At 36.4% G+C, this 27,665-nt stretch overlaps 1 protein-coding gene across 5 annotated transcripts; it reads right to left on the bottom strand.

Moving 5' to 3' along the window:
- Positions 1-27,665, bottom strand: LOC117792312 (sodium/potassium-transporting ATPase subunit alpha). Of its 5 annotated transcripts, none has more exons than XM_034632390.1 (10): positions 27,625-27,665; positions 14,262-14,363; positions 11,135-11,269; positions 10,789-11,055; positions 8,936-10,717; positions 8,650-8,865; positions 7,952-8,046; positions 1,229-1,403; positions 926-1,158; positions 1-856 (listed from the first exon to the last, which is right to left on the bottom strand). In XM_034632390.1, exons 3-10 carry the CDS (start codon positions 11,255-11,257, stop codon positions 736-738), a joined length of 3,012 nt encoding a protein of 1,003 aa, XP_034488281.1. In that variant the 5' UTR covers positions 11,258-11,269; positions 14,262-14,363; positions 27,625-27,665; the 3' UTR covers positions 1-735. The 5 variants fall into 5 exon arrangements, with proteins under 5 accessions (XP_034488281.1, XP_034488277.1, XP_034488278.1 ...); XM_034632386.1 differs by lacking the exon at positions 14,262-14,363 and adding an exon at positions 12,834-12,914 and having other exon boundaries at positions 27,625-27,661; XM_034632387.1 differs by lacking the exons at positions 7,952-8,046; positions 14,262-14,363 and adding exons at positions 6,518-6,612; positions 12,834-12,914 and having other exon boundaries at positions 27,625-27,661.

Genomic DNA, 27,665 nt, shown 5'->3' with positions numbered 1-27,665 from the left:
TTGTCAAAATTTTCGTTTTAGTTTTTAATTTTTCTAAACTTCTTATATAATTTGTCTCTTCATGCGTTGTTTGTGGGTGTGTATGTATGTGTGTATATGTAGGTGTGTAAATACTATTAAATTTAGTTGCGCTTTAGCTTTGCTTTTGTTTCTTTGCGCTGTTTGCGTTGTTTATGTTTTGGTTTTGTCATCGTTTACTTGAATATTGTTGTTGTTAATGCCATTTGTTAAATAATTTTACTAAAAACTTTGTTGTTAGGTTATTGTTTGCTAAGTTGCTTGTGGGGTTCTTCTTGTTATTATTTCGAAATTTTGTTTCTTGGTTTTTGTTTTTTGTTGAAAGTTTTTACTTTATTTTTATTTAAATCTTATTTATAGCTTTATTTTATAATTTAAATTTACTTAAACGTTTAAAATAATTATCGCTTGCATTTTTGTTTTCTTTCTTATATTTTTTGTTTGTTTCTTTACTTTAAATAATTAAATTAAAATTCTAAAACATATTGCAATATGTTTTATGCTGTAGCTTTTGCTCTTGTTGTTGCAATTACAGTTTTTGCAGTTGTTTTCGACGTAGCCAGCCACACAGATAACTGTGTTCGCTGTGGTTGCACTTTGTGGTAAATAAACAATTACTATTTGTTGCTTTTGCTGAATCTGTGTAGTATTCTGTGTTTGTAGGTGTAGATGTGTGTGTTTGTCGGTGTAGTTGTGGGCGTGGCTGTGTGTAGGTGTTTAATAGTATGTCTCCTGCTCCAACCAGCCACCAGGGTTGCGACGCAAGTAGAAACGACGTGTCTCATCATAGATAAAGATGGCCAACATAAATGGAATGGCTGGGAACCACCAGACAAGTCTGTAGGAAAACACAAGAATAATATGAATGTAAGTAATCAAAAAATTTTAAAAATTATTTATAACTTACTTCAGGGGGTACATGCGCAGACCCTTGTCCATGCCGGGGCAGTATGACAGGAAGGCAGCAAGAACTGTTTCGAAAACAAGGCCAAAGTTCAAGGCCCAATTGCGCATGCCCTGGTGGAAGATGGAGTTTCGGCGCGTCTTACAGATGATCAAATCGGCCCATTGCACAACCACAATCGAAATGAAGAAGGCAGTGTGGCAGGTGTATTCCAAAGTCTTGCGATCGCGATAGGTCTACCGACAAAAAAACAATTTGGAATGGAGGAATGTTGATTATGATATATATTCAGGCGGATAATCTTACCCATTCCTGACCGTACGAGTCAGTTAGATCGTTAACTGCCTTGGAGTCCCACATCTTACGGATGCCAAACAGTTTCGTTGGCAGGAAACCGTTCTCAGCCATAATGACAAAATACACAAAGAATCCGGCAGCAGCTTGGATCATGCCAATTTGTCCATAGGCCATGGAAATCAATCTGTTTATATCAGTTCAAAGGGCAGAATAGAAAGGCATACAAATTTGTTAGACCGTACTCAATGATATGCTTTATAAATTAATTTTTTAATTCTTTTGTGTGGTAATTGTTGATGTCTTTTCGTTAATTTTTTTCTGAATGCAAGACACTCGTTACAGCTTCAAGAGTTTAAAGCATCGGGCATACAAAAGATTGAGCTAAGGTTTGTAGTGGATCAAGGTTTTTGCAACCCAAGAAAATGGAAACAGTAAGGAAACATTTTAAAGGAAGAATCACAGATAGAAAGTAGAAGAGGAAGCTTAAATTTGCAAGATAGTTTTTATCACGTTAAAGAAAGTTGACAAAAACCCTGAACCAACATGGCTGCAGCTCTAATCGTGCAGTTGTTCCTTAAGCTAGAACACAGAAAAGGTTTAGTTAGTTATACTTAATATTTGCCGCAATACTTTTAAGCTCATTGATGAAAGTTTCGTTAAGGTTTTTTTAAGCATATGAATGTTTTTTCTCTTATTTTGATTTTAAGGTGTTAGACTTTACATTATATAGCGTGGATTGTGTTTTAAGCAAATTCTTTTAGTTTTTTGTTTTCAATAGCGCGCGTTCAGTGTAAGCGTGAAAGAGCAAAGATTCGATCTCTTTGTTTGTTTTTTGTCATCTTTTATTAAGATGAGGTGAAAAGCAAAGTTCATATTGTTAGTTTGGGTGGGTGGTGGATTATTAACATGCAGCAGCTATTATCAATTTATCTATATATACATATATACAGGTAAACATGCAATTGTGTATACAAAACTAAAAGCACATAACAGAGAGCAAGCAAATACAGTAAACTGTTTTTGGTTATTTAACCATTTTATCATTTACTTACGTTTAAAGAAGTAATTTTAAAGAAATCAACTTAAAGTAAATTAACAAATGGGAACTTACATATAAACATAAAATTGGAGAATCATTCGAAATGTAATCCAAACAATAGAAATAACATACATACATAGTACATATACTTAAAAATAATAATTATTTTTATAAAATTTAATATATTAAGAGAAAATCCATTGTCGTTGTTCTCGTAGCTTTTATGTTGATTAGAACCGAGCCCACATTGAGACTTACTGCGACATTGTTGCCCATCGACACTTGGAACCAGACTTGGCCCACAGATTGAGATTTTGATATTGATTGATATATGTGGATTATGAGTGTAATATCTACGTAGAACACAACTGAAGCAATTTTTAAGATTATTTTTTGTTTTGTTTTTTGTTGCTTATTGATTCAAACAAACTCAACTACAAGTAACGCACTAACTGGGCTAAAAAGTAACGGAGCAGAAAGCTTTGATTTGTGTTAATTTTGTTCTTGTTTCTTGTCTTTTGATTCTTTCACTAAGTTTATATCTATGAAAATGATTATCAAAAGTCTTCTTGTCACTGTGTGTATGTGTATTTGTCTGTGTGTACGTGTGTTTCATGTTGTTTTGTTTGGCCAGAGGCATGACCCAAAAGAATGGCTAAAGCGAGGTTTTTAGCGTTGCGACTACAACAGAAGAGTTGAGCATTGGGTCCAACGACTATATAAAGACTATATGTTGGAGTATACACAAATCGAGTGTCATTTGTGTCAAATAATTGAAGATTGTGCGACTAACACACAAACATTGATGCACATTGATTTAAATATCTGGTAATACCAAAAAATAAAGACAGACACAAAAGGGTACGTTTTATGTTTTTTTTTTTAAACACAAAAATTTAGAAGGTTTTTTTTTAGAATTTAGATAATACAATTGATATTCGAATAAAATTTTCAAAAATTTTCATTCCACATTGAGAGATCAAATGACACGAAGAAAACAATACAAATGTACATACTAAAAATTAAAATCTTTAAGACAAGATAGAAACGCAAAAATCTTTATTTGTGTTTTTTTATAGAAGAAAAATCTGAAGAGATGAAAACAAACCCACAAAAAAATATTATGCATCAGCAAACGAACAAACAGTCGAATTTTCGTTTAACTTTTCTTTTTTAGTTGCACTATTATTTTGGGTGTGTTTAAATTTGAAATTAAATATTTGATTACTGGCCAAATTGTGGAAAGAGGTATGCGACGCACACAACTCAAATAAAGGTCAAATTGAAAAGGTTAAATATAAGATGGTTGCATGTTTGTTCATTTTCTAGTATTTGTAACTAAACAACTAAAAGTAAACAACTCTTTTGGTTTTTTTTTTTTTTTTTTTTGGATTAAACCTTATCGTTAGATTTGTCCTGACCTGCGGTTCACCAAGTTGTCGCGGTATGGATCTCTCGGCTGACGCTTCATAATATCGCTCTCGGCTTGCTCATAAGCGAGTGAAATGGCCGGTATCTTGCGGTATAATAGCGTTCATTATAACGTTTTTAATCAGTATTATTTTGGTTTATCATTTATTGCATTTTTTGTTATTTATTTATGTGCGTTATTTTGATTTGAATCAAAAAGAAAGACATAATAAAAGTGGAAAAAAAATTGTGGGGGAAAATATGGAAAGGAAAATCTCGTTAAAGTTGACGAATAATCTCTTGCTATAGTATAGTACATAATAAATACTTGTTATATACTAATTAATATTCGATACGATAGTTGCTTATTTTCTTTTGTTGTTATTGTTAAAGTTAAATATAATAGTAGGTACTTAGATAGAAAAGGGTGTATAGAGCGTTACACAGTGTTAAAGAGAGCGTGTCAAGTTGTTACATCTCTGCTTGATGTTGATATAGAAAAGTTAATATTATATTTGTAGTTGTGTTTGTAGTTGTTGTTGTTGTTTTTGTTGCAGTTGTACACGTAATTAGCTCCTGCGTACTTAAGAAGCTATAACTACACTGGAGAGCAAAGATTAGCACCCAAGTAACAAAACTTGTTCCGTTATACAGAGGAGCACATAAGAATAGGATATATTGTAATATAGAGTTTGCTTAGAGCTTAACTTGCACTAAATTGTTTGATATATAATTAGAATATATATAAATATAGTATATAAAGACTAGAGAAGACTTGTGCCAGTTTGAAATGGCCATAAATTTATGTGATTGTTTCGATATGGATTGGATCACTACAAATCAAAAACAAGTTTTATGAATGTTTGAGGCGATTGATTGACTGATTGAGCGATTGGAAAAAAGACACATCATAAGTATTGTTTTCAATGACTGAGTGATGATAAACATGTGTTTGATGAGTATAAATGACTAACTAGATTTACTCATATAAGTACTCATATGTACTGTAAATGGCAGGTGAACAACTGCTAGGAATGCAATAAATTCAAGATACAGTAGTTAATTTTAAGTAAGTATTTGAAAAAAAATCCACAATTTTAAATATAATATAGACTCACTAAATATATGTATGTATAGTTAGATCCGCTCTAGCATAAGGTAAGTTATTAGATCTTAGAGAGTGAAATTCTCGATCGTATTTAACAACAATTATGTACGAGAGAGGTAGGAGAGCTAAAAACACGCTCAGCGATGAAATGGATGTGGGCTCCAGAACAAGTCAAGAGATTCGTGTTTCAGTTGGGTGGATGGCGAAACAACGTAGTCAACTTCACTTACCTTCTAAATAGACTTGAGTTATGGTAAAATAATATGAACTTCTGCAGAGACACAAAAGTCACACAGATTTTTTTAAGTTATAACAGGCGTTTATAGTAATAATGAGTGTTACAAGCAAAGAAAACATAGGGCATTAGAAAGAGTTAGAATTGTTGGAGTACCGAAGTAGTTAACTAAGATTACAAGAGAGACCAAAATGAAGCATAAGAAGGCACGCCAAATTCAAATTATTTCTTGTGATTTTGTCTTAAGGTATAAGCTAAGTGGTCGACGAAAGTTGTCGAAAGTGGAGGCGCATTTCCAGTTTTCCGAGTGTATTTTTTCAAGTGCATCAATTACATTGTTTTAGGGTCTTTTCTTTCTTGCTTTGAAGAGATCAATCAATCGATAGTTCGCAACAACAAATAGTTTTTCTTTGTATTCATTTTGTATTGATTTTTTTACTAGTTAGTTAGATAGATAAGTTAAGAATTTGTAAATAAATTAATTGAAATAACATGATTAAAATCTTGCTATATAGAATAGTATTTAATACGAGTATGCGCATATAAGTTGTATATATATATTAAATCATTGCATTTTTATAATATGAAGAGCGCAATTTACAACAATTATAATAAAAAAACAGAGAAAATATTTAAATAAAAAGAACAAAAATAGAGAAATTCTCAAAAAAAACACTATAAATATATTTATTGGGCCTATCACCCAGTGATTAATCAATTCTGTTGCTAAAGAGCAAAATGTCTGAAAGTATATTAGTAAACTTGAAAATGATTTGAATCGAAGTCAATCATTTAAATTGTTTCGAAGCGGAGATTAGAAAGTTTATAAAAGTATTAAAAAAAATTCCAACATTACGTTAATTAAGTTCAAAGTCTAAACGATACACTAGCTGATGTCGAAACATTTAAAAAGTTGAAGAAAACATAGTAGGATAGACATAAAAAAACATATAACAAATAACAGAAAATTAAATAGAATTCAAGAAAACCTTCCAATAGTAAAGAAAATAATACAGAAACTTAAGACACATAACATATATCGAAATAGATAATGCATTTTTGAAGAACTTAAATAAAAAATGCAAAGACTAAAGCAACTCTTAACCAAAATGTCAAAAGTAAATTAGCTAAAAAATAGTTTAAGCTAATTTGAAAAGATATTAGATTTTAGTTTAGTAGTTAGACAAGAGAGTTCGAAGAAATTTCTTTATTAAGAAAGCGTACTTTGCTTTAAAGTCATTGACCGAAAATGTATACCGCAAATTTACTTTGTTCGAAATTTAAATTGCATTTCATTATTGATTATGAATTACATTTGCTTAGAATATGTGTGAAGATCAAAAATCATATTGCTGTAATTGCACAAAATATGAATAATAAAAGTTTACTTTGACTTCACTTTTACTTTTTACTTTTTGAATGTTATGTGTGTTTGTTTTTCTTTGCTTTTCTTGATATTTTTTAGATAGCTTTTTTTTTGTCGGGTATCACAAAGAAAAACTTTACCTTTCGTTGACCAGCTTATCTTGAAAGGGATTCCTGGGCTGGCGTTTCATAATATCGGATTCAGCCGTCTCATAGGCTAAGGAAATGGCTGGCACCTATGTGTGCAAGCGTTTACCGTAGTGGGAAAAATAAATTGAAAATAAATATGATAAATTATGGGCAGAATATGTTTTCTAACTGTCAGTCTCTTTCTTGAAATACAACAAATAGACAACGAGGATGTAGGAGCTGCTGGACTTCAAATCCATTAGTACTGCTGAGGAGAATCGTTGACACTATAAATAACTTAACAACTAATAATCGACATTAATTTCGACTTAAGATCTGTCTTACAAATAAACTTAATTAACTGGTAAAATAGTTGTGTTAAGAGTGGTAAAGACATAAGTATTGTGTACAAACTTAAATAACTGAAACGTTAAGCAATGGAAATTAGTATTAACTTAAATAATAACTTTTCTTCATTTTAGGTTATACTAAGTACAGTTTTGTAAATGGCTACGATTTGTGTGCAGTTAATTTTGGTAATTTTGCTGGAGCTAGGATAAATGCCAATACAGATACTTGAAACATTTTGCAAGGTTATTTATCTTCTTATATTTTTTGGGTTTCGGAACTTAAAATTCAGAACAAAATCAGTTAATGCCAATTTAATTGGTGGAAAAACAAGGACGGTGGATTTGTTGGGGTTGATTCGTAACGTAATTAAAGTTACACAACAGCAACAAAATAACTTTTAGAACGATTCGGTGAGGTGAAGTAAATGAAACAAGTACAACGCACACCAATTAACATTTAGAGAGTTTTTAATAGAGGCGATTTTAAGTAATGTTCTTATTATTTGTTGTGGTACTTTTATCCATTTACACAAAGGCATAATGTGAGTGTGTAGTTTTGTGCCAATTGAAATAACTTATGATACAAAACAGAATGAATAGATGAACAGAATAAATAAATCATTGATGATGATTGAAAATGTACACAATGGCAAATGTTAATGTATGTATGCATGAAGTGAATGGGACAGATGGATCATCTTAGTCAGATAGTATGTTACAAGAATGATACACAGATGTTGGTGAAGAAATTTAAATAATGATTAATAATCTTAGTAGAAGTAGTTGTAAACCATAAATATGGAACGACTTGTTAGTTAGTTGCTTGCGCGGCTTTCGTATAGCAAGTAAGTATTATTATTTGTGGTTTTTTCTTTGTTTTGTTGCATTGATTTACGCTTATGCTAATTACAATCCAGCCACATACACAGACATCGATTAGTTATAGTTTATATGAAGTTGCAGCTAAATCGCTGCACGCGTATTTAAGTTATTTCTTTAAGTGGCAACGTTAGTGTTCATGTATGTATGTATGTATTTGTGTTGTGAGTGTGTTTAGTATGCATGTGTGTTTAGTAGAAATTGACTTGATTGGCACCTTGAGTTCACTAATTTATCGTTGAATGGGTCACGTGGCGGACGCTTCATAATATCGGCTTCAGCGTGTTCGTAGGCCAATGATATGGCTGGCACCTAGTATTGGATTATTGCAGGTGGTAACATTAGCAAAACGTTTTACAATTCAATATTGGGTTCGTACGAATACAGGTCAAGTTTATGGTATTGGATTGCTTGGACGATCGATTGCAATTCGAAATTACAAGTACATAAGAAAAATATAGTGTTCAAGTCTATTAAGAGAGATAATTAAATACATAGATGAAAAGAGTACTTATACTACAAGTGTAGCCTAAAACTGCAAACTGCTAAACGCGATCTGCAATCCGAGCCTAATCCAGCGTACATTTTGGAGCGCTGTGTTTACCTCTCGTTGACAAGATTATCCACCTCAGGATTGCGTGGACGTCGCTTCATAATGTCCGCTTCGGGTCCCTCGTAGGCCAGCGATATCGCTGGTATCTGTGCGCCACAAGGCAGGCAGCACAATCACAATTGCAATTGCAATTCATTTAAATTATACAATTTATACAAGTTATAGGAGTGATACTTAACGAACTACGATAAGATCTGACACGACTTGACTTTTGAATTACAATTAACTTGCTTAATGTCTTAATGTACACAGTTAACATTAGTTTAGGAAGGTTTCTCTAAATAGGATGGAGGTCAACTTACCATGTCAGTGCCCAAATCGATGCACAGAATGGTTACTGTACCCAATGGCAGTGGTATGTCGCACAGAATGAAAGCCAAGAATGGTGAGATTTCGGGTATGTTAGAGGTAAGAGTGTAGGCAATGGACTTCTTCAGATTGTCAAAGATCAAACGACCTTCCTCAACACCAGTCACAATGGAGGCAAAGTTGTCGTCCAACAGGATCATATCAGCAGCCTGCACAGCGACATGGAACAGCAATAAATTAAACAATGATCCGAGTGGTAGACATTTTTAAAGAACGCACCTGCTTGGATACATCAGAACCGGCGATACCCATAGCAACACCAATGTCCGCTTTCTTCAGGGCAGGAGAATCGTTTACACCATCACCAGTGACAGCCACAATGGCTCCCATGCGCTGGCAACCCTCGACAATGATGAGCTTCTGCTGGGGCGAGGTACGAGCAAAGACAATTTCAGTGTGATAGCGCAAGATCTCATCCAGTTGCTCATCGGAGACATCGCGCAGCTCAGCGCCGTGCACAACAGCAGCCTTGGCTTCGCGTGGATTAACCTCAGAGATGGGGATGTTGAGGCGCTGTGCGATATCCTCAATGGTCTCGTTACCCTCAGAAATGATGCCGACGGATTTAGCAATAGCTTTGGCAGTAATTGGATGATCGCCGGTAACCATGATGACTTTAATACCAGCCGAACGGCACTTGGCAACAGCATCGGGCACAGCAGCACGTGGGGGATCAATCATGGACATGAGACCAACAAAACGCAGATTATCAATGGGGAAGTTAACATCATCGGTGTTGAACTTAAAGCCGGTTGGGTATTTGTCAGAGGGCAGCATAAAATCACAGAAGCCGAGCACACGTTCACCAAGACCTCCGAGCTCCATGTAGGCGTTGTTGAAAGCCTCCTTCATTTCCTCGTCCAGCACCTTCTCCTTGCCGTTGATGAAAATGGTCGAGCAACGTTCGAGAATACGCTCGGGAGCACCCTTCATGACCAGTAGATAGCGGGGATCATTTGGATCCTCGTTTTCGTGAATGGACACCTGATACTTGTTGGTGGAGTTGAATGGCACCTCGGCAGTCTTCTTGTTGCGTTTGCGTATGTTCATCACATCGCCAAGGGCCAGTTCCATGCACTTGAGCAGAGCAGCCTCGGAGGCATCACCGCTGACTTCCTTCTTAAGAATTGGCACACCGTCCTGGCCACCTTTGAATTCGGCACGGTTACAGAGAGTGGCAATGCGAGAGAGCGCCTTGAATCCAGGGCTGGTTCTATCGTATTGAACACCCGACTGATCCTCAGTTGTGTCGGCTTCAATGATTTGGTTATCGAACCACATATGAGCGACTGTCATACGGTTCTGAGTGAGTGTGCCGGTCTTATCAGAGCAAATGGTTGAGGTGGATCCCAGAGTTTCGACGGCTTCCAAATTCTTCACCAAACAGTTCTTCGATGCCATACGCTTGGCGGTCAGGGTCAGGCACACAGTGACAGTGGCCAGTAGACCCTCAGGCACGTTGGCCACAATAATACCGATAAGGAAGATGACAGCATCGAGCCAGTGGTAGCCCAAAATGAAGGCAATCACAAAGAAGGTTACGCCGAGGAATACAGCGACGCCGGTAATCAGATGAATAAAATGATGGATTTCCTTGGCAATTGGAGTCTCACCGGTGTCCAGACCGGAAGCCAAGCCAGCAATACGACCCATTACAGTGTGATCACCACAGCTGATGACAACACCCTTTGCAGTACCCTCAACGGCGTTGGTCGAGAAAAAGGCCAAGTTCTTAGTCTCCAGGGGATTCTCGTGTGTGAACTCAGCGCCACGGGACTGCGGCTCCGATTCACCAGTCAACGAGGAGTTGTCCACCTTAAAGTTACGCGCCTCAATGATGCGAATATCGGCGGGAATACGATCACCGAACTTGACTTCAACCACATCGCCCAACACGAGATCCTCGGCGCGCAGCGTGAGTTTCTCGCCTTCGCGGATAACAGTGGCAAATTGGGGCACCATGTTCTTGAACGACTCCATGATCTTGGAACTTTTCGATTCCTGCAGAAGCAACATCAAATGTTAAGTCTTCAAATACTTGTCACGAAAAAGGGATTGCTGAAGAGACTCACCTGGTAGTAGGAGAAAATGCCTGTCACAATGACGACAGCGGAAAGTACAATACCTAGATACAAGTTGTCATCGGCTGGCTCCTCGCTGGTGGTGGCCTGAATCGAATAGGCCACGAAACAAAGAATAGCACCGATCCACAGCAGCATGGCGAAGCCACCGAATAGATTCTTGCAGAACTTCACCCACTCGGGTGTCTGCTTGGGCGGTGTAAGCGCATTGGGACCATCTCGCTCCAAATTCTCCTTAGCCTTAGCGTGACTCAGACCCTGCACAAATAACAAGTAAAACCAATCAAATTTAGTTATTGACCATACAAGTCTAGAAATATTACTTGATGGGACTTACATTTTCGGGATGTGTCTGAAAACGCTGATACATCTCCTCAGGAGAGATTTTATGATGGTCGATGTCCAACTCCTGTTTGAGATCATCTAAATTCTCTTTCTTATTAACTGCTTTGGCCGGCATCTTGCGTCTTGACTATGAACATTAAGATGTTTTACAAAAAAAAGAAAAGTAAATATTAGTTACTGGACTTTGAAGCAAGTGCAGCGATTGACCCAAAAACCCAACACACAAAAATCGATTTACTTCATGCCATTTACCGTTGTGTTATGCCTCAATATAAAGCTCCCCTTGCAAGTGAATATTAAAGAGTGCTTTTTTTTATAAAGAATTATTATTATGCCATTTAATCTTAAGCTCTTAACCGATAAAGATATATTGGGATCACAGTTTCACAACTTACCATTTACCAAATATTTACATACATACTTATACTGTCGATATTTTAATAGATCTGTAATGAGTTCTTACTTGGATCGTTAATGGGTCTAAATGCGAATACCCGTTATTGAACACAAGCAGCGAGCGTGAGAATATTCGCATTGATTGCTCCTAATCTAAGCGAAACACAACAACTACAAGTTTAATACATGCAGAATGCCAAGTGGCGATTTTAGTCGCGCGCAAATCGCGCCAATTGTGAATGTGAATGTCACGTAAAATGAATGAAAATGTTGAAAACAAATGCCACAAACAAATTCTGCCTACACATCTCTCTATACATACTATAAAAACAAATAACAAAACAAAAAAAAACACTAACAAATTAAAACAAAACTGTATTCAAAAGGCTTTCAAATAAATGGAAAACTTATGCACTTGAGTTTGTTTATGCTGCGAATTAATCCCTATGTGTACATTTATTTCACCATGCACATTGAGTTCAAAAAAACATTGAAATTGGCAAAGAAAGTCCCCTCAAATAATTATAAATAATTTTCATATACTATACTCGTATATATAGACGCGCCAGCTGTCGTCGGTCTAGCCTCTAGTCTCAGATCTCTTGCAACGTTTTGTAAAATTTTAATTTTTATTTATATTTAGCGTGCTCTGACGTCACAACTGTAATTTGCAGAAATAACTTGGAAAAGCCCATAACTGGTTTTAATTAGTTTCGTTTGGGATCTACACTAAGAAATGTTCTGACTAATCTATTCTAAACAATAAGATATCTTTCTGTTTTGCTTTTATGCTTCTTAGCAACTTTTTGCTGGGCTAACGCTGGGGATATATCTCATTATAGATTACTATACTACTACTATATGTACAGATAATAACTACACTATAGTATAAATTCGTATATATCCCAGGTGAACATATATGTAAGTGATTAGTATATTGAAAGAGCGGTGCTATATTTAAGAATTTTCGATTATTTCTTTTAAATGTCAAGCGGTTAATAATATTGGAAGCATGCCCAAATTATGTATAGATAAATAAATAAATGTAAATGTTATTGCAAGGAATGACGATGTGTTTATAAAAACAGAAATCAATGAGAAAATTCGTAATGAAATAAAATTAGCACATAAAGTAATAAGATGAAATGAGTAAACAAATCGGTATAACTGGAACAAATCGATGAATATGTGAATAGTATGAATATACTTTATATTTATATATACTTTTTATTTATATGAATATGTATACATCAAAAACTCATGAGTATGTAGTATGAGGAAAATTTGCAATTTACCTTGTAGTGGCCATCGGCTGTGCGATTGTCGTCATCGGTTGCAATAACCGTGGCGACTCGATAAGAGTCCTGCCTCCCATGCTGCGCATGTGTTGATGTTGGTATTGGTATTGATATTGGATTTGATTGATGATGTTGATTGATGATGAACGGGAAGAAATACAAATCAAAACGTGACAAACACAATAACAAAACAAAATACAAGCATTATCAAATGCATAAATCAAGGACTGATTACGATATGGAATGGCATCGAACATTACTTATGACTAAATACGTAATTTTATAAATAAATTTAATATGGAGTTGTAAACAAAAATAAGCATACTGTTAATCAAGTAACTGTTTTGACATAGAACAAAATTATCGTAATTGTTTTTTATTTTAAACAATAGTCCAACCCGATAAATTTTGTACTTCTTTCTTTTACATGTTTTAAAAAACAAAAGCAACTGTGATATACTGGAAAAATATAAGACACCAAGAAAATTTATTTCTTTTGAAAAAACAAAATTTGAATTTTTAAATTTTTCAAAACAATTTTTTGACTAGCTGTATTAATTAATAATTAATAATAATTAATAATAACAATAATAAAACTAAGTAACTATGAACGGGAGCATAACTAAGTAACTATGGACAAAAACACAATAAAGCTTATGTGTTTGAGGACAATCAAAAGGACAATGAATCATGTAATTGTATGAAAGGTTTAAAAAAGTGGAACGACAGACAGGGCGCATGTGTCGATGTTCTTGGAAAAATAAATTGGAACGCGAATTGATTTGCGGTTTTTGTGACCAACAAATGATATATCCCACATAGTTGCACTGACGTCAACAATGAGTTTAAAGCACTTACGAATACATTCGCTCTCACATAATCGAGCGCTTTATCAGTAAAATGAATCGCCGCCAAACTCATTAAAATGCTGTTAAAATAAATATAAAAATCGAAATAATGCACAAAATAATAACTCTACATATAGTATGTATAATCATTTGCTTTTGGCTAAAGTAAACTCATGCAAAATGAAATCTGGCATGCTAAGTAATATAACAAAGAGAGCGAAAGACAAATACACACATATATATATAAATATATATATATATTGAGAGGGAGAGAGAGAGATGGCGTGAGAGCGAGAAGTATATTCGCTCAAAACAAACCTGTCGCAATCGATTTGGACGCTTAGTTGGATGCCGGCAACGTGAAATGAAAATAAAATCAGAATTGTTCGCTTTGTTTGGCATTGATCGGGCATTGCTTATTTATTTATTATATTTTTCGAGGAGGTTCAATAAGCTTTTGAGTTCTCAAAGGGGCATGAAATAAATCGTGATGTTTGTGATCATTAACAAATATATGTACATAGATATGATATACATATATGTATGTGTGCATACATGATCTATTTTGCTTACGCACTTTTAATATTTGGGGCTCTCAATTGATTTGTCTCTTGAATTAGATTTGCTTTTCAGTTATTGGTTGATCTTTCTATTTGCTGATTCGCGTATGCTAAACAATCTGCATTAAATGGGAAGGGTAAAAAAGTTAATTATAGAGATTAACTGTAACTTAACTGTAGACTTAGTGGTAGTTTAAGGTTATTGCAAACAATTGTTAACATATTGGCTTTAGATTTTGTGCTCCCACAGATTGTCGTTAATTTATATTTTCCTAAACAAATTAATTTAATTTAAATGTGACTTTTTGCTATCTTTTGTTTGATTCGGGCAGCTGTTCATGGTTCGATTAATTTGAAACAAAGTCGAGCGTCACGCGGCCATTGAAAGCATTAAATTGCGAATTGTTGCAAATACTGACAAAAACACAGCATGTGAATCTGTAAGCAAGCTGAGGTTGAGCAAACAATTAGAACGCCACACGATGGTACACTAGGGTGCGGACAGTGATCACTGGACATAGAGAACAGAGCAGCAACAGCAGCAGGATGGATGGGATATAAATCAAAATGCGACAATGGTCGCGGCAGCACAGAAAAGTTTACATAACGTTGCCAATTAAGCACTCAGATACAAATGTATCTCTAGTTTCATTTGATTTGTATTTGTGTGCTGTCCAACGGTTTCCCCAATGTTTTTTGACTTCTGGCGCTGAGCATTTAGCGCGCACTTTGTCGCGCAAAGCATTTGCCATTTGAACTTGAATATCAATTTACAACTAAATAAAAAGACAAAGATATACACAAATACAAAAACGAACAGTTATCGAATGCATGGCGAGCGAGATAAAGAATTGACAGGCATCAGACAAATTGTTCAATCAATGCAAAAGTATCTGCCACACATAAATGTACAAATATAAATACGTGTAAACTAGACTTGCATTACAATTGAAGCATTTTGAGCCAGCGAAAGTGCATATACACGTAACAACTGATTTGTGAGCTCGTCTCCAGATGCAGTTTAAACCAGTCTAAAACTAGAATAGAACCAATGAAAACTGCTGCAGGTGCACAAACCACATTGCAGGTCAAAGAAAACTCTCGAAAACGAAATTGATATACAATTCGCTCGTTGAAGGTAAGCGCTTAAACCAGTTAACACAATGCATTTCCAATACAGAACATGTCTGGGATTTGTATCTGTGTTTTGGACCAGTTTTTCAAGAGCGCTTCATATTGAGTTCCCCAAGGGAACACGTTTCTTATCGTTCATATTAGGACTATTGCAACGACAATTTTCATTGGAGTGTTAATAATCTCAGTTTTGCGATTTAGACACGTTCGTCTGAAAGATTTTTCTACAATTTAATGCTAATTGTTAACATTTTTGACATGTTCCTGTGATTTACCAAGTTTCATTCCCCTGTTACATTTTCATATCTTAATCGTTTAACATACGAAACAAAGAACTTAAACTTAATTTAATAAATATATTCAAATTAGTAGCTAAATTATTATAAAATGATTGTTCACGTAAGAGTAGGTGTTAAGTTATATTTAAAATTTCGTTGGAACGCATTTACCCACCTGAACACTCATAACGCTTTTAGAATGTTGAAATTACAGTACGTTAAGTAAATAATTAAAAAAGCAACGGTGACAAAACTTAATAACGGCAAATAATTACAATAAACGAAAAAATATATTTAAAAACAGAGAACGTAACTGCAATAAAGAAAGAAAAAGAAAAATGTTAAAAAGAAAAATTTATGATTTTCAGCTTATGCAACAATCTGCAGGCAACACTAAAAGGAAACGACCCTGGAAAAGAGAACCGAAGCCAGCGCCAGGCGGCGAAGCAGCAAGTGGACCGCATTGGCTATACAAGCCAATGGAAAGGCAAAGCATAGCAAAAGCTGAGCGGAGCGAAGCAGAGCCGAGCCATGAGACGGTCTGGAATATGGAAATGGCAGAAAACTGGAATAGAAAATGCAGCCAGCAGCAGGATGTGAAATAACGGCACACAATGGCAATAAGCTGAGAGCGAGAGAGCTAACGCAAAGTGAGAGTGATTTCGAAATCGAGTGCAGTTCGAAAAAGAACGCAAAGAGCGTAGGTGTGAGAACATAGAGAGCAGAGCATAGAGAACAATATGCGAATCGAAATGTAAAATATACATTTTTTTAGTGTTTTTATTTTCATTCTTTTGCCTACTTGTCCGCATGGCCATCTCTATTTCTGTGTTACGCTTTACCAGCACATCATAGGATTATGAAATAGAAAACAACGGGGGGGTCGATACCGCTCCCTCAAGCACTCTTAGAGTCCTCCCTCCACAGAGTACTCTCTTGCTCCTATCGCTGGGGCATTATGTATAGTAGGGGCACACATTTGGGCTTGGGGTGGCCAGGAAATTACTGCTATTCCAAAATGAAATCGCCGCAATTGAATCTAAACGATTTCATTGCCACAAAAGTACGTCAGCGCTACAAAATTAATGTGCACATGGACAGATTGACAGACAGACAGACAGACGGATAGACAAATAGGGAAGCAGGCATATAAAATAAAATACATGCACATAAGGTATATAGTAGTAGAGTCGACAGACAGACAGACAGAAACGCACTGGCTTTTTGTATGTTCGTATGTTTGTAACTAAAAATCAAACGATAAAAATGGTCAAACAAACTCAAAATGATTATGGATAATAATACATTAGAACAAAATTATTGTATACACATTCACACTAAATGCAAAGTTTCAAAATTACAGTTTACATTATTCACGTTAATTTTTTTTCATTCCATACACTTGCTTGAACAGTTCACCTATTACATTTTCATATATATATATATAAAAATATATATGTATACGTATCCATTACGGCTGGCATGAAGTTTTGGAAAAATCGATTTTGTACAAGGACGTTGTCGTTTGCTTCATTTTCTCATACATTTTTTTTTGGGCACCGTTTGTAGGGTCCGCTGCAGTTGAACAACAACAAAATAAAGATACCCAGAAAGTCTTGCTTGATTTTTTGTCTACCTTTTTACACGTCGAGTGGTATTACACAATTTTTCCGTTTATCGTTGCCGTAGTCGGTTTCGGGTTCTGTCGGAGGGGCGAATTCACGGAAAACTACCCCGATTTACAGTGTTAAAAACGTATGTGCACTTAATACGCGCTGCTTCTTGAACTTTTACTGCTTTACTTTTGCTTATGCTAAGAACAACAATAACAAATCACACACGTTGCGTTTTTATACTCGTTAAGCTGTAACAGCTTAAGAGTTTCCGTTTTTAAATATGTATATTCGTATCCTGTGTGCTTCTTCTTTGCCTTTATCGATGCACAGTTATTGTGTAAGCAGCAACACCAGCGTTACGCAGGTGGCGGGTAGAGCGGAGCAGAGCTGTACTAGTACTGGCACACTGGCTGTACCACCCGACAGAGAGACGAGAGCTCACAATAGCTACTACAGTTAGACCGACCTTCCTAGTTCGGTAACAACGCTCGACTGAAAATTTTTAGCATGCCGCGAGTGGTTAAGCTTTCGTTCAGCGAAAATTCTATCGTTGTCCGGCTGCGGCGTCGATTTCGAACGACGCGTCGCTCAGAGCTTTCGTGTAGCAGATGTTTCGCTGCTAACGTAATGTACGCTGCATATGTACAGCGCAGTTGCGAGACATTAGAGAAGCTTTCGAACTCTCTCTCGCACTTTACGTAAATGTATGGCAGTGTGACAAGTGAGGCAGGCAATGGGCAGCTGTTTGGGCATGAGTATTTGCACAGTGGCACGAGAGCTTGGAAACTGGAGCAGAACCCTCCAACTCTCCGACTCAGACTATCGATGTGCGCTGAAGCTAAGCCTGAGAGAGCGTAAAGTGTGCGCAGGAATGTGTGTCAGTCAGGCAAGATTTAAGTCGAGTACGAGAATTTGCATGCATTGTATAAGCATATAAGAACGAAAACAAAACGCTCGATGAAAGCCCAAACTATTTGAGAATTCGGTAATTTACTCCACTCCGTTGTATTTGATATTCTCTGCCCTTTAATCGTTTATCGAGCCGAACGCCTATGACGTCACTTCAGCGCAGAGTGATGTCAATTATTCATATGTCAAGCAGTTAGACAACTTTTGCCCTAAGGCAAAAGGACAAAGGCAAGTTTCAGTCATCAAAGTGTAAAAACATATACATACTTATGTATAAATTTCTAGACTAAAGCTTTTATATAAACATGTACATACATACATTCTATGTACGTAAGTAGGTGCATATTTACATGGAGAGGTTGGCAGAAAGCTTATAGGCTGCAGTTCTATTTTAGGTGCTTGAGCTCGAATACGAGTAAGTCTAATTACACTAAATGTCAGTCTCACTCACTCACACACACACACACACACACGCAAATCTAGTATTAAGAAAGTAACACAATACACAAAATAAAAATCAATAAAGACATCGCAATAGCAGATGCGAAAAAAACAGTTACTAGCTGCGAATCAAGCAAGGAGCGGGGAATGGAGGCTGATTCGAAGACAGTAAAAGCTGCTTAGTTGAAATTAACCCATGGGAAGGTCAATGGAGATTGCTTACAAATTTGTAGATAGTCGATCAAATAGATTATCTATAGGAAATTTTGGAAAACGTTTAAACTTTTTTTTTCATCAGGACAACACAAGGGCGTAGTTACCATTGTAATATTGTAATAATTAAGCTCCGAATTTAAAAAATAATAGAAGTTATCTTCTTTTGATCAATGCTGTAAGTTGGAAAGCAAAAGGAAGGAGAACAGTTCAATAGAGTGGATTGCTCTAAAATATTTTGTAGAAAAGTAAATTTATTTTTATTCAAAACAACCTTACATATAGTATGTATCAGAGACGGACCTAGTAAACTATTTATTTAATGAAATTGTCATTTCATTGGCATTGAAAAAAAGTAGTGCTAACGAAATTTCATTTCCCTAGCATTGAAAAAGTAGTGCTAGTGAAAATTTTAAAATTTAGTTTTTGGCATTGAATATTGATAGTGAATCGCATTAGCATTAAATTATTGATTAAAAAAAATTTGGTACTTTAAAAAAATGTTAATTTGTTATAGGCACAACACTGGTTTGTAAATCTTATTAGTGTATTACACTTTTGAAAGCTTGAAAGTCATGCAATCGTACGTAAACTTTTATTATTGTTTTTTATCTGCAAAGATTTGTTGTCCTGTATGACCAGTTATTACTGTGAGCCTAGTGCGATTCACTTAAGGCCGAGAAAATAAACAAACAATGGGCGCACCGACCTTAAGTGGCCGCGTTGCCGGCACTCCGGGCTAAATGGGCTGAGAGAGTACGGTGTTATGAGCCTTTTGCCTTCATTTTAATATCAAGTTATGTAATGACACGAAACACAGCGCTTTGCACATGCCAAAGTATGCGTGTGTGCGTTTGTATTTGTGTGCCTGTGTGTATGTATTTCTTTTTGTTCGGTGGATAAACTTTGGCACGATGTTGCTGCAGTGACCTCAAAACGAGCAGCAATAACAACAAAGACATAAATTGTTAGCATGTAGAACCCAAACGACAGTAAGTACAAGTAACTCGGGCCAAGTTAGCTTATGTAAAAAGACTTGTCGAAACTGGCCGAAACGATGTCTTATAAAATGCTATGAATTCAGCTGACAAATGGTCAACTGACAACAGGTCTCAATAGGCTCTAATCGAGCAATACAGTCACCAATATGACGTTCACACTTATATCTCATATCTTAACGTTGGGTATATAATAAAGACACCCTCAGGGCCTTGCGCCTTGCAATTCATCATGTTCACAGAGCTTCACTTATTGTTATTGTAATTTGTTTAATTATACGTTTTGTTGATAGGCGCCGTCGCAGGTCTATTTCTGTATCACTGCCTCGACAACAGCTCAATTATAGGTCTGACTCTTTAAGCCACGATTGAAGCACGTGCAGAGGCACGTGTGGAGTCAGAGACGAGAAATCGGGAATGTCTAATCAGTTGGCGCACAATGCTAAGCCACTCAGAAAACTGACAGGTATCGCATTGTGTTGTCAAATAAATATTTGGAAAATCAATAAGAACTGATGGCGCTATGAAAATAAATGTTGTTAGACGACGAATGCTTGAATAATACCAAAGTTCTAAATGAGTATTGTACAGCAATTATGACTTTTAAGCTAAATAAATACAAAATCAAAATTGATGCAATACATTCTGATGATGTAATGAATTTGCAAGACTTTCGACAAAAAAGATACGGACCATGAAAATCTCCATCTAGGTAACTGCATTCACACATTACGTATACGCAGCGTTGTCGTGTGAAAAGCGTGCAATGCACATTGACAGCGCGAAGCTAAAACTGTACCTGTCCTGTTAATTTCCACAGCAATTGGAACAATTCTATTACAGCTGTCTATAAGAAATTTTACCTACAACAATAAGAATTTCAAAATTGGTAAAAATACACTTGACACGGACTCTTTTAGCACGAACTCAGTCTTACACGGTTACAAATTTCCTCCCTTCCCCCTTTTAACACGCTGAAAACCTCGTTCTTACACGAAAATTACTGTTTTTTTTTTGATAAGGAGTCGCCAAAAAAGAAATCATGTTGAAACATGCTCTTCTACACACAAACTTAAAATTTTTAAATTGTCTTTTCGGACGAATGAAAACTTCAACTCGATAGTAAAATTCAAAAAGTTTCATAAATTTGTTCAAAACTTTCCAGAACTCAGCGTGTGGGCAGTAAAGGAATTGCATAAGCGCCAGGCATCTTTTAATTGTGTTCATGACCATGGCAAACACAAGAGAGGGAGAGAGAGAGAGACAGACTGTAGCATAATCAACATAAGTGTTTGATATATGAGTATGTGCCTTGTATATATGAGATATTGAAATAATAATATATGAGACGAAATGACAGACCGACAATGAAGCGAATGAACTACGGCTCTGACTTGGTTTTTGTACTTGAGCTCTGATTAAAATGTGTGCCGCCCCTGCAGCTCACTATGTGATGCCTATGAAGACGATGATGATGATGAGGATGCCTCTGTATGTGGCATACACATACTGATCGCTGGCACAAAGTCAACGTCTAGTCTCCTTGTCTCCTCGTAGGCGTTATGACAATAGATTTACGAGTGTAGTTGCTGTACAGCTTAATTTGCGCTATTCATTGTGTAGAGACCTCCAGCTGAAAACCTTAGACAGCGCGATGACAACGAAGGAAAGTCTCTGCAGCCGTAGCGTTTGAATGAAATGCCCGGAAAAAACCAATTGGTAGACTCAGCTTAATATTCACTGAGGCAATGAAAAACGTGCAGTAGCCAGGCTTGACGACAGACGAATAGACTGATAGACTGACAGACCATTCGGCTGACCGACGCAACATATAACTGCAGAGATGTGTCTGCTTGGTGGGCGGCAAGTTTTCGCATCGCTTTTGCCTTTTGAATGGCGCAATAAATTTTAATCAAAATTAAAATATGTATACACAATAAACTAAGCAAAGTGCCAAGTGTCTATGTAATATACTCATAGTTTAACATACACTTTTCTATGGGACACTCAGCGCGTGTTCTCTCCTCTTGTTCTTCATTGTCATTGGATTAGATGGAACAATTGCTACTTGGAAATAGTAATAGAGACAGAACGTCTCTACCGCTTCCTCCTCTTCCCACTTGGTATAATGCCCGAAAAAGCAAAACAGTTACTATTTGTACTCAAAATACGGCTGATAAGTCATTTGCCACTTATCTAAAAACAAAGTTTATAAAGTTTATAGGTAGCTCAACCTGATAGCTGGTTTTTTCTAGAACATTTATGAGTTAATTACTTGTTCTGATTACAAAGATACGTCTTGTCTCAATGACGGTAGGAGTGTGAAGATATTGCAACTAAAATAATATTAAGGGTTTCCAAAAATAAAATACAGCTTGCCTTATCATGTGATTATATGGTAGATTCCAGTTTGTTTATAAGACAAAAATCTGGAGGGGCTTCATGGGTCTAATTTGCCTCAATTGAGTGCTGGGATTGATGTTCATGTGTGGATTAACCCACTTAAAGGCCGACAGTCAAAGCCAAAGTCGACGCTTTCCGACACATTTTAATTGGAGCACACACACCCACGCACACATACTCATACAGATCTACAGGGAAATGAATGGTGGGAAAAATGAATTAACCCAACAATTACAATATACAGTACAAATTGTGAGACAACCTTGCGCATATCCTGCTCCAAGTTGCCTGGATACAGATTTGCATGGCCCCCATGTAGATCTTTAGATAGAGCTTATCTATTTATGACGCCATTGGAAGCGAGCCAAATGCGCAAACCAGTTTGTCTCAAGTGGCAACGCTTCGAGTCTGATTAACTTTAAAGAGTTTATTATCAACAAATTGTAGCAATCCTACAATTAGTTGAAGTCGGTTTTATGGTAAAAACAGAATTGATTTGTTAAAATAGATTTGTAGTAGTAGAATGCCGAAGAAATCAAACAAACACAGAAGGAACCAAAGATATGTGAAATACGAATGGAAAGTGTCAGCATCAACGTCAGCAACGCGCATTGAATTGTATTCAAATTATAACAAATTGCGGCCAGGCATATCTTTTGTTCGCTCGTATCTGTATCTGTATCTGGGTGTCAGTACTAGCAATTGTTGATATTGGAGTGTATAACATAAATGTGTATGTAGGTGTATGAACGGGCATTAAATTAAATAAAAATTTAATATGACAATTTAAATAGGAGATGCAAAGATGCTAACAAGTGCCAGCTAGCAGGCGACTTTTGTACAATTGAGCTACATTTTCATCTTGTCTTGTCGCATCAACTGTTTCAATTGCTCTCATCACTAGTAGTATGGTATACTATTCATATACATACTATTACAAAGTTCATTAAAGTATCATTAAACACTTTTCGGCAAGGCCAATATTCAAGTGTGCCACAGCATGTTGCATGTTCTGAGATTCTTAGAGTACTTTTCTCTCTCTGTTTATTCCATTAATATTTATGTGGAAAATTTTTACTCTTTGCCATTTGAGTTCGATCTCAACTGGTATGAACAGGAATTATTTATTTACTTTTTACAATAGCACACCAAATACATATACACAATTTGATTCGTTTTCGATCACTTGGCAACAACTATAGCATGTGTGTATGTAAATCATTGTTTTGGTCTGGTCGAAATTGGGAAATTTTAATTTTTCATCAAGAGTATTTCTCTGAGATGAGAGACAGTTATGTCATGTTATCTCCGCTCATGATATTTCACAAATTCTCAGTGTCTGGCATCAATCTCAGTTCAGCTCAGCTCAGCTCGTCTCGCTGATTGACTCCCACAAGATCTCTTGCGTATGAGAATGACAGTAATGCTCAAATTGCGGTAATTGTTCTCGTCTGATGCCATCAACAATGCGTGTTTGTCTTTCTCTACATGTGTGTGCGTGTTTGTGTGTGTGTTTCTTGTGCATAAGTCAGAGCTCAGTTCAACCGACGACAGATGCAAACTGCAAAAGTTAGCTTGTTTAAACCAGTTAAACCTAGTAAAAAGCCCTTTTACTGATGCAAAAATCAGGAGAAAAACACAAAACAAAAAAGGGGATAAAAGAACAATCCAAGCTACAATATAATTATTATGATAGACACTTGACCTATCATATTATCCCTGTTTCGTTGACTACATTCTTAAAGCACAATAGAGTTAAATTAAATTAACATATGTACTTTGTAGTGAGTAATTATTATGACACATTGTGAGGGTCATACACAAAATATGCACAGTGAGTGATTTGACAACCCTAGAGGCTGTTGGAATTTGTTTCTGATCATGTTAATTTGATGATCTACTTGAATCGAGAAGTCTAGCGGTCAAGGATGTTTCCGTTTGACTAAGTGCAAACACAGAAATAATTCTTTAGGCGTGAAATGGATTTGTACTCTTGAGATCCTAGGCAGGATAAAAACAATGCCTTGCTTGTTATATGATTTAAGAGGTTTTGGACAATTTTTTAGCAGGATGTATAAGACAATAAACAAAAATGATATATATTTAAAAAAAAACAAGAAAGCTTTGTTTAATAAAGGTTGATGTCGGTAGGAATAGTTTGCACAGAAACAGACAGACAGACAGTAGGACACGGCTATATATGAACTCATCTCGTCGTTCTGATCAAAAATATGTATACACATTTCTGGACAAAATTATGATACCCACTGCAGTGGTTTAAAAACTATATTTAATTAGGAGATTCATTATTCATTTGACGTTTTGTAATATGCATAATTTGTAGAATGTTAAACCCAACAGGAAAAGACAGAAACCGCCGTCCAGAGGCAGGGTCAGACACCGACCTCTGAGCTTGGCGACAGTCAGTAGTCGCCAGTCGCCCTGACTTCAGATACGCTTTGTCGGGCGCAATTGGCCCGATCGATTAGCCCAACCCCGACACATGACTCAAATGTGTGCCAGAGAATTGTAGAAAAGCAAATCAAATCACCGAACACATTTATCAACGCGTGGCAATGTGAGCTGATAAGCAATGAGATAAATGCAATGTAACACAATACGTTATGGTTGGCAAATATCACATGTGGGTCATAAATATACAGGTGAGAAGCAGACAAACAGATGGAATTCTTATACTCGGTACTGCTGACCTTAAAATGTAAGAAATTGACAGAAAACAGCCAACAGATAATATATAATTTACAGTTGCATGCAAAATGATCTATTGGGGGCTCAACAACTGTTTCAGTGCAAGTGATAACCCCATAATAACATAACAACTTCGATGACACATGATAACCTCAATAGCATAACAAATCCGTCGACAACGCCTATTAAACACATTTGATTAGACTTTTATTGGCATCTAATTGAATTAAAAGTGGCGTTATTAATTTGTTGGCGCGCTTTGATTGCCGCACCGACTAGGACAAGTACACAAAGTCAAAACAGCTCGATTTGAAAATGATTTCTGGTATTTTCCAGTTACAATTACGAGGTATATTTTATTATCACAATTCGTAGCGCCGTTCTTCGCATTCCAAAACAACGACAACAACTATACGGGCAGTAGGACAAGCCCCCAAACTAATTTTTGTTTATTATTATGTTTATTAAATTAATTTTAAGAATTTATTGGTATTAATAAATTTAGATTTCAATTCGACGGTATCCAGTTGATGACTTAAGCTGCAAATATCATTGTCTAAGTATCTTATTAATCTGATGGGTTGTTTCTTAAGATAGATAAAAGATAATGATAAAAGCAATACCTCATTATCGTCTTAGAATAGAATAGAAAATGGAATTAAAGCAGAAATCATCAAAAATTATCAGATTGTATTTGTCTTGATATTAGGCTGTGCTTTTCTGCTAGTAAATTGACTTCAATTGAAAGCGCATGACTCAGCATATGAAATAATGCGGGGGATTGAGCGGAAAGTAGAACGGTTCGTTGTAGCATGCTATCCAAATAGATCTCCTCTCCACAGTGCGGATTTTGTTCGTGAAAAATTTTAAAATACAGTAAGCCCTCGCGCAAATGGATCTCTTTTTATTTCAATTTTGGTTTGCGGCTCTTTAAAGTTTGCAAAGGACTAGCTTTTGCCAAGAAGAAATTTGTACTACAGAGGGAGGCAAAACTGTTGTTTTTCAATTGGAGACAGTGTGACCAGAGTATACCGCAAACCCCTATTTCAATATGGTCTATACAAATGTGTGTACGCGTTTGTGTACTTTGCTGGAATGTAATTAAGTTCTATAATGGTGAAAAGAAACCCGATTCAATAATTATCAAAGGCAGGGGAGCAGATACGTGAAAAATGCGAAATAATAGACAAGTACAAGTACAAAATGTGTATGGCGATTTGCTTATAATTAGCAGCGCACGACGCGCCCCAATGACACCAATTCCGGAAAAAAAAAATAGAAACTGAACAACCGCAGAGGGTTGTTTCGAACGTGCTGTCTCTTTTTTGCTGCCTGCCATGAGATTCCAATAGTAAAATGAGAATCCAAGAAATCTGTGCGAGGGGTGGAGAGACGACACTCTGGAGCTATGTTGAGAGAGTAGGCGTGGCAATCATTCGATTGCACGCCAAAGGAGGACAGAGAACCCTCAAAGCACATGAAGGAAGCACAGACATGGGAATTGTACCGGTTATGTAAGTCGTAAAGCGAAAAATTTCCAGTCTATAAAAAGAAAGCTTTTTTTGATTCCAGTCAAATTTTATGTGAATTGGAATGAGAGAGAGAGAGAGAGAGAGTGATAGCGCGTGCATAAGCAAGGGGCTGACAGACTGGAAGCTGCTATGCTTTGCGCATGGCACACCAGAAACAACAACAAGAACAACAACCAGAACAACAACAAAAACCACAATTGTGCTAACAAATATGAGAGATAAATGAGGTAAACGTAATCGAAAGTGCTGGCCAGGTGAATACAACGAATGGTCTTCACATTAGGCTATTTTAGATAAGCCGATCAAATACGAGGACTTCGCTGATTGCCACCGAACCCACCTGAGCACCAAGAGAGTAGAAAGCAAGTAACCCAGAGAGTAGAGAGAAAGAGAGCAAGCGAGAGTGAGAGCGCGAGTGTGTATGTGCTTGTGGCCAATTACTCGTTCTCGGGCAATAGAATTAAAACTCATTTCAACCAACAAAAAACCAGGTATCAGCAAAGCCACTGTGCACCAACTGACATTTATTGATCATGGTAGCGGTACGCGTGAGTGCGCTCGCAGCGCTGCCGACGTCTCAGTCGCAGTCAGCGTCTGCAATGAGCGACCAGGTAAGAAGCCAACAGTATCAATGTTAAGCAAGCAGCCCAAAACGTAAACTGTGGTAGTTAAGCTTTCCAATAGGATTAGACAAGCTATGAGAACAATATGGAACAAGAACAAAGCCCCCGTACCCGCCCTTTTTACTGCTAGTCAACTGAGTCAGCGTCAGAAGAAGCAGCAGCTACCATAAACAAATTAATAGTCGCCTAAGGGCGTCGGCTTGCATTGTACACTAACAACAAAACCAACAACACTCACTCAATCACACAATCACACATATACACGCACACAAATACTAGTTTCGATTTTTCCACACAAAAAAAAAACGCCCGCTCAGCACTGTTGTTGTTGTGAGCGCTGCTGCGACGTTGCAAAACACACCTCAAACTTCTAAAACTGTTTTAGGCACATTTTGTTTGGTATTTTTCACAGATTTCTTATTGCACTTTATATATCACATGTTAACAATTGTTTGCACTTAAATTCTGACTTAATTAACTTAGTTTTATTAGAAAATTTGGCGTAATTATTGCGCTCAGCTCACCTCGTAATCCGACCTTAACGCCATGTTTTATCGATATAAAA

Source organism: Drosophila innubila (genome assembly GCF_004354385.1).
Source record: "Drosophila innubila isolate TH190305 chromosome 3R unlocalized genomic scaffold, UK_Dinn_1.0 2_E_3R, whole genome shotgun sequence".
NCBI classification, from domain to species: Eukaryota; Metazoa; Arthropoda; class Insecta; order Diptera; family Drosophilidae; genus Drosophila; species Drosophila innubila.
This window is presented reverse-complemented; position numbering and strand designations above follow the sequence as displayed.

What these genes read in the sequence shown, in the direction of transcription:
- LOC117792312 (XM_034632386.1), bottom strand. Translation starts at nt 27,648, where the DNA reads ATGGCGTTAAGGTCGGATTACGAG. An exon ending in CAGCCGATGGCCACTACAAG is followed by an intron (nt 11,270 to 12,833) that starts GTAAATTGCAAA and finishes TAATGTTCATAG; the next exon opens with TCAAGACGCAAGATGCCGGC. An exon ending in CTGCGCATGTACCCCCTGAA is followed by an intron (nt 857 to 925) that starts GTAAGTTATAAA and finishes GTTTTCCTACAG; the next exon opens with ACTTGTCTGGTGGTTCCCAG.